This window comes from Cuculus canorus, chromosome 26 (genome assembly GCF_017976375.1).
Source record: "Cuculus canorus isolate bCucCan1 chromosome 26, bCucCan1.pri, whole genome shotgun sequence".
NCBI lineage: Eukaryota > Metazoa > Chordata > Aves > Cuculiformes > Cuculidae > Cuculus > Cuculus canorus.
Genome location: NC_071426.1, coordinates 3,150,988 through 3,163,516, shown reverse-complemented (window position 1 = coordinate 3,163,516; position 12,529 = coordinate 3,150,988). Strand labels below are relative to the sequence as shown.

Below are 12,529 nucleotides of genomic sequence, written 5' to 3'. Positions count from 1 at the left end.
GCTGCAATTAAAGGCAGAGAGAGTGACTAATAAATAATTTACATAAGCCCAGCATTCTGGGAATGTGCCAGGTAAGACTACAGCAATTCAGACATATGGGGTAAACCAAGCGAGAAAGAGAGGCTGGTCCATTATTTCCACTGAAACTAAATTAGCAAACCTTAGCTCTGGTCGTTGTCCAATGAATCGGGACTTGTAATTCTCTGGCTGGGTCCCCTAAGTAGTGCATGGCCAATTCCCTCTTGCTTTCAGATCTTTCCTCACTCTCAACACAACCCTTTCTGCAAGCAAATGAGCAGGCTGAACCTTCTTGAGTCTGGTTTTCGAGAACAATTCTTACATAATCAAAGAATCGTTTCATTGGAAATGACATTTGAGATCGCGAATAGTTTGGGTTGGAAGGGACCTTAAAGCCCATCCAGTTCCAACCCCCCTGCCATGGGCAGGGACACCTCCCACTGGATCGGGGGCTCCAAAGCCCCATCCTACCTGGCCTTGAACACCTTCAGGGATGGGGCAGCCACAGCAACCTGTTCTAGTGCCTCACCACTGGAATGGGTGGACCACTAGAGGTCCAACGGTACCTGCCCACTACTGAACCATGTCCCTGAGCACCTCATCTACCTGTCTTTTCAGCCCTTGCATGGATGCTGACTCCACCACCTCTCTGGGCAGCCCATTCCAGTGCCTGAGAACCCTTTCAGTGAAGACTTTTTTCCTAACATCCAGTCTAAATCTCTCCTGGTGCAGCTTGACACCATTTCCTCTCATCCTCCCTTGTTACCTGGGGGAAGAGACCAGCACCCACCTCGCTACACCCTCCATTCAGGCAGTTGCAGATGGCGCTAAGGCCTCCTTTTCTCTAGAGAAAGTGTCCAGCTTTTGAATGCCCAACTTGAGGAAGCATGAGAAGCTTGAATTTTTCAGAGTTTTGAGACATGTCCATCTCCAAGGACATCAGCACTCAGAATCTTCATGCATTAAGACTAGAATTAATCCTTCATCTCTTTTATCTATTTCAAAACCACAAAGAGTCTTGACTTTTGGTAGCTTTATAATAAATAGTGTGTTGTCCATTGTCCGCGGTCATCGTCAGCCTCACCCTGTTTGTTCTCATTAAAGCGTGAAAACATTAAAAGAAAGTGAAGGTCTTTTAGTAGTAGATTAATAAGGCAAATAAGCCCTTGCTGCAATACCTGACCACACACAGAAGGGTGAAGGGCTCAAATATCTTTTGTTCCACAAGAATTTGCCAGAATTTCATCTTTGTCAATTTTCTTTTACAGCCATGACTGGTCTTGTCGTTCCCCCGATGTAAGGAAGAGGCAGCTTTGCTCCTCTCCCTCTTCCCTTTTTTCCTCTTTTTTTTTCATTTTTCTTTTACAGCACAAAACTACTTATTGTGATGGACCACTAAAAAGAAAAAAAAATAGCACTACAAGCTCTTTTTTGGGGGAAAGCCAGGCCCAGGAAAAAAAAAAAAGGAACATTTTTTATGGATCGGACAAGATAGAAGTCTGCGTCTTTTACCTGTTTCATATTTCTGACACAACCATGTCAACTCCTAAAACATTGTGAACGAAGAATCAGCCGAGAATGAGGATGAACAACGGTTGGCAGAGCGGGATCGGAAACGCAAAGTCTTTCTTGAAAGACACGAAGCCTTCCTAAGCTTTGTAAAATATTAAAAAAGGAGAAAGAAATTGGCAAAATGATTCAAGCTTGATATTTTGGATACAATTTGTTTTACTTTGTAGGGGAAAAAAAAAAAGTTGAAGTTTCTATTTTCTATGGAGCCTTTCAGATATCGATTTAGTTTATGCAGAAATAAAATTCAACAAAACAGGGTACCAGCATGAAAGAATTTCTAGGACAAACTGACATGAATGATGGAACTTTGGTGTATGTGTGTATTTGCTTATAGTTTAACCTCTTTAAAAAATGTAAGATGTTTTACAATTATTTAAATAAATAAACTTGTAACTTATTGTATGTAGAGGTAGAAACCAAACCCTTTTTTTGGATTTTTTTTTCCTCCTGTTGTACAATGAAAAAAAAATGATGCAAAAATGTAGTGATAAGTTTGAGATATATTATTACTGCTGCAATTGCTCCTCACTTCTTCCCTCTTACTGAAGTCATGTGCAAGGATGTATAGGATTCTTTCTGATTAACAGAAAACATCAAAAGCTTTTATGTACGTTGTGGTTTCCAGGTCGCTCATTCGTGTATGAATTTTCATCCTCCTCATCTTTCCCCCTTCCATTTTTTTTTTTTTGATTTAATTAATATTAATATCAATAATATTCAGGTACTAAGATGAACCGGGAAGTGTCAAAGACGAGACCGGCAAATGAGGGATTTAAATGAATCAGATTTTTCACGCGGTACTGATTTTATTTTATAGATTCAACGGAGGGAAAGGGTTCTCTAAGATATTGCTTTTCCATGTAGTTAGAACACCTTAAGTTCAGTTATACACCATATTAAAGGTGCATTTATAAAGGGGTAAATATGTGTTTGAATAATTTATGCACTTTTATCCTGAGTCATTAAAAATGATAAGTATTCACCATTTATCTGCTGAAGTTCATAGAAGTAATTGATTGCTTTGAATTTTTTTGCATTTTAGTGTAAAAAGAAAAAAAAAAATGTTCTCCTTTGCATCTTCTCTCCTGAAACTGAAAGGTGAGAACAAGTCTGATAAAAAAAAATCACTAGTTATGACTAAATCAGAGACTCAAAGGAATTTGATTGCTGGAAAAAGCATTTTTAGAGAAAAAAAAATCAGCTATGTTACTTACCCCCAACTAAAAACCACACGATTCATAGCTGCATGAATAGCTTTTCCCATGATAACATCTCTATGTTAATAAATAAACCCTTCGTCTACAGCCCCTGGAACTGTATTTGTCCATGTGCCCAGTAGTTTTGTTGATGGGTGAGTAAAATAGTGTCCTTGGTGATCCTTATCTATGGTAGAAGACGTTCAGTCCTGGACTCAGGATGGTGAACAACTGCGATGACTTGCACGGCTGAGCTAATTTGGAGCTCACCTGGAGCAAACTCGGATTAGTAATAGAGTAGAAAGCCTCTCTCTAGATCATTGGTTCGGGGATTAGTGACTCAGAGGCTTGGTGGTGTGTGTGGATAGGACTGGACAGACCCTCGCCTAACGGACAGGTGTTTGGCGTAAGACTGCGTTTCACAAACACATAAAACCAATCCCTGGAACAGCCCAGAGCAGGAACGGTGACTGCCCGAGACCCTGCTGCTGGCGTGGAACAGCTGGTGCTCCCTGAAGCTTCTTTTTCATAGTGTAGAGTATGGTTCATTTTAGAAGAGGAAAGTGTTTAATATCCATGAAGATTCTTAGGATGAGTTTCTTAACAGCACAGCAGAGCAGCCATAGACAATGCAGTTGGGCTTCTCCCATCATCTGTAGATGACACACTTGTTGGGAAGCAGATCTACACTGCTCCTGACTATGCCGCGAGGTCTGGTTAGCAGCTTCATTAGGTGCCTTTTCAACGCTATCAGATTCAGTTTTTAAAAAGCAGAGGGGGTTTACTGTCTTCTAAAATTCAAGATAAAATTTATCACATCAGCAAAAACGGCAATTAGAATCATGGAAGGGTTTGGGTTGGAAGGGATCTCAAAGCCCATCCAGTTCCACCCCCTGCCACGGACAAGGACATCTCCCACTGGATCAGGATGCAACTTTAAAGATTTGGTAGGAAAAATATGTTTTTAAGAAGCATGAATATAGTTAGTCAGGGTCTTACAGGCTGTTGAAAGTGTCTACATTCTAGAAAAGATGAAATAAAATAACTCACCATTAATCATAATTTGATGGCCAGGCTGGATGGGGCCTTGGGCAGCTTGATCCAGTGGGAGGTGTCCCTACCCGTGGCAGAGGAGTTGGAACTGGATGATCTTTAAGGTCTCTTCCAACCCAAACTATTCTATGATTCTAAGTTCATCAACACCGCGGGTTCTTTGCACGTCCTTCATGCCACAAGGAAGGAGCAACCACTGGAGGTCAGCGATTGCATCCAGCCTCTCTGAAATAGGAAAGAACCACAGGTGTTAAGTCTGGAGCTATAACTGTACTGCTCATCTTCAATAACACAGCAGGGCAGCTGAGGATTGCTATTCAGAACGACAACAACCAAACAAACACATTTCATGCGCTCTTGGGTCAGGTATCCCAGCAGGCCAAGCTTGGGAGGTCCAAATTCTCTTTTGGAATTCTGCATGGGGAAAAAAATAGACTGAGGATTATTAGAATCGGCATTAAGATTCCCATAAATTCCAGTGACTACCTACATCGAGTCCTAGATTTCAAAACAATGCTTTGATGGACCAGGCTCTTTTCTGATCTATCATCTACATTCCCCCATTCTGAGCTACTAAAAAAACCCAAACAGCTCAAATCATAAAAATGTGGGATTTTTTTCCCCCTCCACCCTTCTCTATACAGACTACATTTGAAATTATATCACCTCTGCTTCAACTAAAAATTCCATGTCCAGCAAATATTCCAGATAAATAGGAACTTATAGACCATGTGCCGAAGAGAAGCTCTCTCGCTTAACTCCTCTCACATTTTCTAACAAATACGATTTTCATTAGAAACTCTCAGTAAGAAAGGTTTCCAATTTAAAAGATTAAGGCATTTCCTGGAAAAAGCCATTCTGTTAATTGCCCACCCTTCTTTTTTATTACTGTTTAGTCAGCATAGGCACATAAAAAGATCTCTGAAGTCTTGGGAAGATTCAGGGGAAAAAATTACTGGCTAAAATAAAGAGAAAAGGTTCCAAAATGCTCAACATTCCTTTCACACTTCAGTTATTTTTATTAGCTCCATCCAGTTGCTCATGTGGGAAAGCCGTGAGTCCAAAAGAAAAATCACCCTAGAAAGCTACTTTAGGATGAGAAACAAGTGTAGCTGCCTGTGTCGATGTAAACATGGAAAATAAGTTTATTTCTCGTTTGATTTGAGCCAAATAAATGAAAAAAAAATGAAATATAGGAATGATTTAGAACATGAATTTTGCTCATGCATGGAACTCATTGTACTCAAACTGAGCGTAGAACTTACTGGCAGCTTTGCAAAGAAAAATGTGTGTAAATAAATACAATCAGAAATCCCTGACCACGAAAGGAGGACTTTGGCAGCGGCAAAACACCCAACGAAAAGGAAAAGTGATGTAAAAATTTATATGTAAGGATTTTTTTCAATGTAATAAGCAAACCTGTCCTCTTTTAGTTATTGCTGTTCAATATTCCCTAACAGCTTTCCTTTTTGCCACTAGAAAGATGAGAGTGTTGCGCTAGGTAACTACAAATCTTATCATAACTTTGGAAGAGTACATTTTATTTCATTATTTATCTTGGTATAGCATCTTACTCTCCCTATTTCTTTGCACACTTCCAATATGCATGGTTTTTAAAGACTGTTTTTTCTCCCTTCTGTAAATTAAAGCCTCATTTCTCCCTCCTGTATAGTTTTGGGGTTTGTTTGGGGTTGGCTGGTCGTTTCTTTGGTTCTTTGCTTTGTCAGTTATATACAGTATGAAGTTGCTATGCACAGAGCTTTTGTAAAGATAGCTTTTTTTTTTTTGTTTACTGTTTTTAATGGTCCTACTTATGGAAGAATATCTTGTTTGTAAAATGAATATGTCTACTTCAGTTTTAAACTTTAAATTATCCTAACGAAAAAAAAATAAAATTTTTGTACTGTAAACAAGGAGGGGAATTATTTAAATGTCATAGAATCGTTACAGTTGGAACAAACCTCTAAGATCATCCAGTCCAACCATCAACCCAACCCCACCGTGCCTGCTAAACCGTGTCCCGAAGTGGCATGTCTACATGGATTTTGAACCCCTCCAGGGATGGAGACTCCATCATTGCCCTGGGAAGCTTGGTCCAACACTTCACCACTCTGTCAGTAAAGAAATCTTTCCTAATTTCCAATCTAAACCTCCCCTAGCTTGACTTAAGGCCATTTCCTCTCATCTTATAGCCTGTCACGTAGGAGAAGAGACCAACACCCACCTCATTACAACCTCCTATTAGGTAGTTGCAGAGAGTGATGAGGTCTACGCTCAGCCACCTCTTCTCCAGGTTAAAGGACCCCAGGTCCCTCAGCCACACCTCAAAAGCTCATGCACGACTCCCTCTTGCAGCAGAGCTTTAGTTACCAGGATGCAAAAATACACTTTGCAGCTCTAGTGCTCTGAGCTGTAAATGAGGCCCAGGGGCAAAGACGTTGCTCTACTCACACTCTTCTGCCTGCTCTTCAGAAAGAGTAGAATAATAGAACCACAGAATAGTCTGGGTTGGAAGGGACCTCAAAGATTCCCCAGTTCCAACCCCTCTGCCGGGGGCAGGGACACATACCACAATCAGTGGTAGATGAATCAGTGAGGTTTGAAAAGACTTCTAAGATCGTCAAGTCCGAGCATCAAAGTAAGGTACACCGGCTGCCAATGCCCAGGTCGTGCACTGGTAAGATGGGGAATTTCCATTCCCTTTGGTAGAGCATTGATCAAAAAAAGTAAATTGGATGGCTGTGATCACACAAAAATAAACCCAAGTGCTGAAAAGTGTTTTGGAACATGGTGATTTGCTATCTAAACCGAGAACGTTTTCTTGGTGAGAAATCACTGGAAAGTTTCAAACAAAACAAAATTTTCTTTGACAATGAGAGCCACTTTTACTGACATTTTTTGACTAAGAGAAGACAGAATATGAGTCAATGTTTAACCGACTGCCAAGTATCAGTGGAAGCATCTGAAAACATCAGGCACCGTCAAACAAAAGCTAAGAAAATAGGTTTTTTTCTGTCATCTGCTTCAATTACTCATTCAGGGACAATAGGCGAAATTCCTCCCAACAGTGAAAACCAAGTTGTCCACTGTTCTAGTGAAATATCCTTCATGTCCTCTTGAAGAGAGGCCCATTCTACTTAAAATCTGATTCAGCCCAGGTCTCACCACCCTCACAGGAAAACATTTCTTCCCAAGATCTCATCTCAATCTCCCCTCTTTTGGCTTCAAACTGTTCCCCTCGTCCTATCCCTGCACTCCCTGATCAAGAGCCTCTCCCCAGCTTTCCGTACTGGAAGCTGCTCTAATATCTCCCTGAAGCCGTCTCCTCTCCAGGCTGAACAACCTCAACTCTCTCAGCCTGTCCTCATATGAGATGTTCTCCAGCCCTCGGATCTTCTCCGTGGCCTCCTCCAAATTCACTCCAACAGCTCCACGTCCTTCCTCTGTTAAGGACTCCAGAACTGAATACAGTTCTCCAGGTAAGCAGTCATTTTCCAAAGGCAAAATATTTGGATGGCTGTTAACTTGCACCGTATCAAGAACCCTGAAGGAACGTGTATCTGAACAGTAGTTATAAATGCACACTCTCCTATAAGGGGTCAGAGAAAGCCCAGTTATTCTTCACTTCAGGAGCAGATGATGACCATCAAGCATGGCCACACTGGCAGGTGCACAGTACCCTGGCTAAGAAAGACCAACCAGAAAAGCAGATTCTCACCCACCTTCCTTTTTTTTTCCTTTAGAGGTCTTTTCTTGATGGTTGTTTTGTACGAAAGAACTTGAATTTCACTTTAATAAGTGGTGAAACAATAGCCACTCATTCAAGCACTTACACGGTGCAGCTAGGGAATTGCCAGACCAGTTAAAATATTTATCTCGGTGACAACACACAGCTGTTGAGGTGCAAAGATCTGAAGCTTTAATCGCACCAGGTTATTTAAGTAGGAATGTCTCATTAACTCCACTTGCAGGACTGGATTAAACAGACAGCTGGTGGACATAGCAGAGGGTGCAGACAGAGTGGCCATGACAGCGACAGTGGTGAGGAAACCTTAGGGTGGAGAAGGAGAAGCAGAAAACCCAACATTTCCCACTGCCAAAGGAAAAGGCACGAAAACACAGCCCATGAAGGCACTACAAGAAGGTTGGGGGAAGCGCTACAAGAAGGTTGGGGGAAGCGCTACAAGAAGGTTGGGGGAAGCGCTACAAGAAGGTTGGGGGAAGCGCTACAAGAAGGTTGGGGGAAGCGCTACAAAGAGGAGTGAGGCAGGGAAGACCAGATCTGCTGTCCTGCATCCTCTGGATTTGTGCAAAGTTACAGCAATAGCAGAAGAAGACACGGGAATGACAACACACACAACTGCCCATTGCCAGCTGCTTTTCCTGGAGGAGGAAAAGGATGGAGCACCCTACTTTCTTGTTAGCCTTCTGCAAGGTTTATAGCACATGTACTCAGGGAAATGGATCCCAGTTCATTTCTGGGTTCTCAAGCTCAACCCAGTGTGGACATTGCTACTCAGTCTTGAATACAAGTTAAGAACAGTCCCTGCACCAAAATGTTAGCTATAATCTTGCCATCATTGAAATCAGCTTCAAACCTACCTTGGTTAATACTGAATCAAGGTTTAATGAATGCAGTTCCGGGTAGAATTGGTCAGAAATTGCACACAGCAATAGCACTTCAGGAAGAGTGAAGAGGGAGGGGAGATCGGAGCGGGGGAATAAAGAGTAGCACAAGCGCAAGAGAGTGTCTATAGGTAATAATACCATCTCACTCTGTTTACAAGCTCTAAACTTGACAAGACAAGGGCCGGATCCTCAGCTGTCATAAACTGAAGGCAGTGGAGTTGTACCAGTTTATGCCATCTATAGATCTGGCCATATAATTACTTTCCCCTCTGGCCTGCAAACCAGCAGCGCAGCTACACAATAAGTGAAAAAAAACCCCAGCAATACAAGTATTGGATTTCTTTTCTGTTCACGTTATCCTCACGCAGCAGCCGAACACCCTTGGATGCCTTTACCACAATGGCGTGTGAAGGCTTCCAAATCCAAACCCACCACAGAGGACAACGTGTAAACAAGAAATGGAAACACCTTCTGAGCCAAAGAGGTTAGAGTCGTTTTTCAAGTTAACAAACACGCTCTGGTGGTAAAGGATGTCAGAAAGCGCAGGGAGGTGGGACAGGAGAAGACACTGGCAGCAGTAACTGAAGAACGTGCTTTTGTAAACACACTCATGAATGACCTACTGAAATATAGTTTCAAGGATCTTCCTTAAAATCTCCCTCCCTTATTTAAATGAAGAGGGTTTACAGCTCTTTATCAGAACAAAGCAGCCTCTACTGTCCTATTAACAGTGACTTTACAAATACACTGTATTACCACAGAATAGTTTGGACTGGAAAGGAACTTAAAACTCATCCAGTTCCACCCCCTGCCATGGGCAGGGACACCTCCCACTGGATCAGGGGCTCCATCCTGGCCTTGAACCCCTCCAGGGATGGGGCAGCCACCACTGCTCTGGGCAACCTGGGCCAGGGCCTCCCCACCCTCACAGCAAAATATTTCTTCCTAAGATCCCGTCTCAATCTCCCCCTCTTTCAACTCAAAACCTTTCCCCCTCATCCTGTCCCTTCCCTCCCTGATCAAGAGCCCCTCTCCAGCTTTCCTGGAGCTCCTTTAAGTATTGGAAGGCGGTTGTAAGCATTGCCAATTCTCATGATTACAGTTAATCCAATTTTGAAGGTCTTTTGCAATCCTCCAACTTCTGGAGGCACAGGAATTTTAGCTTCTTAAGTGACTTTGTGACGCATGAATTTGCTAAAGAAGATCCTTAAAAATACAAAGCAGCTTTTCAGACGGTCATTAATGAGTGTGTTTACAACTGCGATTATTTTCAATCTAAGTTATATAGAATCATAGAATAGTTTGGGTTCGAAGGCACCTTAAAGATCACCTAGTTCCAAATTTGTAGGATTGCTAGAGCCGACAAGAGAAAGAAATATTTCCAAGAGCACGTCTTTTGAGAATGCTTAAAGTCAGTTTTGAGAATGCAACGAACCTTGATGAGAAACTCAAGCACCCTGACTTTTCTCAAGAGCCTTTGGTTTAAGCTCCTGCAGGAACGTACCCTAACGGACTGATCCTGCCGCGGGATCCGCCTGGCGAAGGATTTGCCTCAACACTTCAGTGAGATTGCAGGAACTTGATTGAAATTTAGCAGCAGGGTCCCTCTGACACTGCAATTGCCATAGTCATTTCTTTGTCTTTAAAATGCCATATAATTGCTAATGTAATTAGTGATGTATACAGAGGGGGCCCGCGCAATTACCAAGTCCTAAGATCAAGTAATTAATGTTCTGTCAACAAAACGGCAACTGTTTCATTAACAACTGTCTGGGGCTGAAAACAGATCAACTCCAAACATTACCCACTCGGCTGAGTTTGGCACTAGCAATGAATTCAAACCTAAAACATACCAGTCTGGATCAACTGTGCGAAGAAGTTGGGCTCAGAGCATCCTCCATCTACAGCTGCCCATCAGTTCTCCTTCCTGTAAGAGGAGGAGTCATCGGTACATCTCAAAGACAAAGGGTTCCCATCTGTGCAGTCTGCTTCCAGGATGGCAACTGATGTTCCCGGTTTTACTAATAATCTCAAGTATTAAAAACTTGCAGATGGCTTTGAGTGCCTGGAAAGTCTTATTAAACATTGTAAGGCTTCAGATTTTGTTGTCACTTGGATTTGCTTAGCCTTATTCCTATAGAAACCAAGGCCATCCATGAGCTGGTTGATACAGTCATCAGGGGAAGGGATGAGCAAAAGTTAGTACGTATGTATCTATTTTATCATTTCCTTATTAATAGTATTTTGAATGATAGAAAAATTCATTTGGGTTGGAAGGGGCCTTAAAGCCCACTCATTTCCAACCCCTCTGCCATGGGCAGGGACACCTCCCACTGGATCAGGCTGCCCAAGGCCCATCCAACCTGGCCTTGAACCCCTCCAGGGATGGGGCAGCCACAGCTTCCCTGGGAAACCTGTTCCAGTGCCTCACCACTCTCATGGTGAAGAAATTCCCCCCTTATGTCCAGTCTAAATCTGTTCCTCTCCAGCTTATACCTTTTATCCCTCGTCCTATCACTCCAAGCCTTTGGAATCAGTCCCTCCACAGCTTTCCTGTAGCCCCTTCAGGTACTGGAAGGTCGCTATAAGATCTCCTCAGAGCCTTCTCTTCTCCAGGCTGAACCCCAACTCTCTCAGCCTGTCCTCATATGGGAGGTGCTCCAGCCCTCACATCATCCTTGTAGCCTCCTCTGGACCCATTCCAACAGCTCCATCTCCTTATGTGGAAGATTCCAGAACTGGACACAAGACTCCAGGTGAGGTCTCCCAAGAGAGGAACAGAGGGGCAGAATCCCCTCCCTCCCTGCTGGCCACGCTGCTTTTGATGTAGCCCAGGACACGGTTGGTTTCTGGGCTGCGAGCACACATTGCCGGCTCATGTCGAGCTTCTCGTCAACCAGCATTTTCTACATTATTATTATTTCATTAAAGCTGTTTTTGTTTTAGTTTCCAACCCACAGGGAACTGGGACCACAACTGCTTATGTTTTAGCTGCCAAATTGGGTTGGACCGGGGCTAAACTGGGACATACCATCACTGCCTTTAACCCTTAAACAAGCGCTGTACTCCATACCTTCCTAATTCTCTCAGAGGATGAAGTTTCCATTGCTATTATCCTCCAGAAACCAGCTTAGAAACCTGTTCGTCCAACACGCTTTTCCCCTGCCTCCGAATTGCACTGCGTACGGTTAACAGAGCTAAACGATAAACAATAGCTGTGGTAGAAGAGAATTAAGCAGCAGAAGCAAGAGGGATCCACAAGGATTTCCGGTGAGATTTGAAACACAAACAAGCATGAGGAACTCTAAAAGTATACAATTTTTCGTCCCGCTCTGAGCGTGTCATTTTATTATAGGGTAATTAAAGAACACTTTAAAATTGTGATTAATAGGCTTTTTAGCTTCAGAGAAATCAAATCTTTGATGTCAGTTGCTTAAACATTCAGTTTAGTTTGCCATTGAGGAATGCAAATAAATAAAGAAGGGTAAGTATGAGGGGTTTTTTCCTCCTTTCATTTTACTTGATGAAGGAAAGCTTTATAAAAGGAACATGGATAAAAATGAGATTCATGCAACCAAACGATGCCCTCCTAGACCAAATAAATGAAACTGCCTGTCACACTTGCCATCTTTCTGGCATCTCCAGATGTCAGTATGCCGACACACGTGGTGTCACCGAATGTGGTTCAAACAGCAGTTGGTATTTACACACAACTCGTGCACAAGGCGCCGCACAATTTGCAGCCATATGCCAAGTTTTGCAGCCGTTGCCACCAAGATATCTGGCCATACCATTTAGAGGTTCTCTTTTCGAGTAAGCTCCGTTCAGCAGCAATATTTCTGATTTTTAAAGGGAGTGACGGAAGCACATGTTGATGATACAGACCCTAAACCAACACCAGGGAGCTTCGCAGTCCATTCCCTGGGGACTGGGGATCAAGAGAGGTGATTCTGCCCCTCTATTCCTCTCTTGGGAGACCTCACCTGGAATATGGTGTCCAGTTCTGGAATCCTCAACATCAGAAGGAGATGGAGCTGTTGGAATGGGTCCAGAGGAGGCTA

The 12,529-nt window shown here is 42.7% G+C and overlaps 1 protein-coding gene across 2 annotated transcripts in view; it reads left to right on the top strand.

Annotated features, from left to right (window-relative positions):
* EBF2 (EBF transcription factor 2) overlaps positions 1–5,709 on the top strand; it is a 157,448-nt gene extending 151,739 nt beyond the window's left edge. The window contains exon 16 of one of the 2 annotated variants that reach the window (XM_054089002.1): positions 1,387–5,709. In XM_054089002.1, the coding sequence (XP_053944977.1) occupies positions 1,387–1,406 (20 nt within the window). In that variant the 3' untranslated portion in view covers positions 1,407–5,709. Of the gene's footprint in view, positions 1–1,286 lie in introns of both variants that reach the window. The other variant, XM_054089001.1, reaches the window with a different exon arrangement.
* Positions 5,710–12,529: the final 6,820 nt, after the last annotated feature.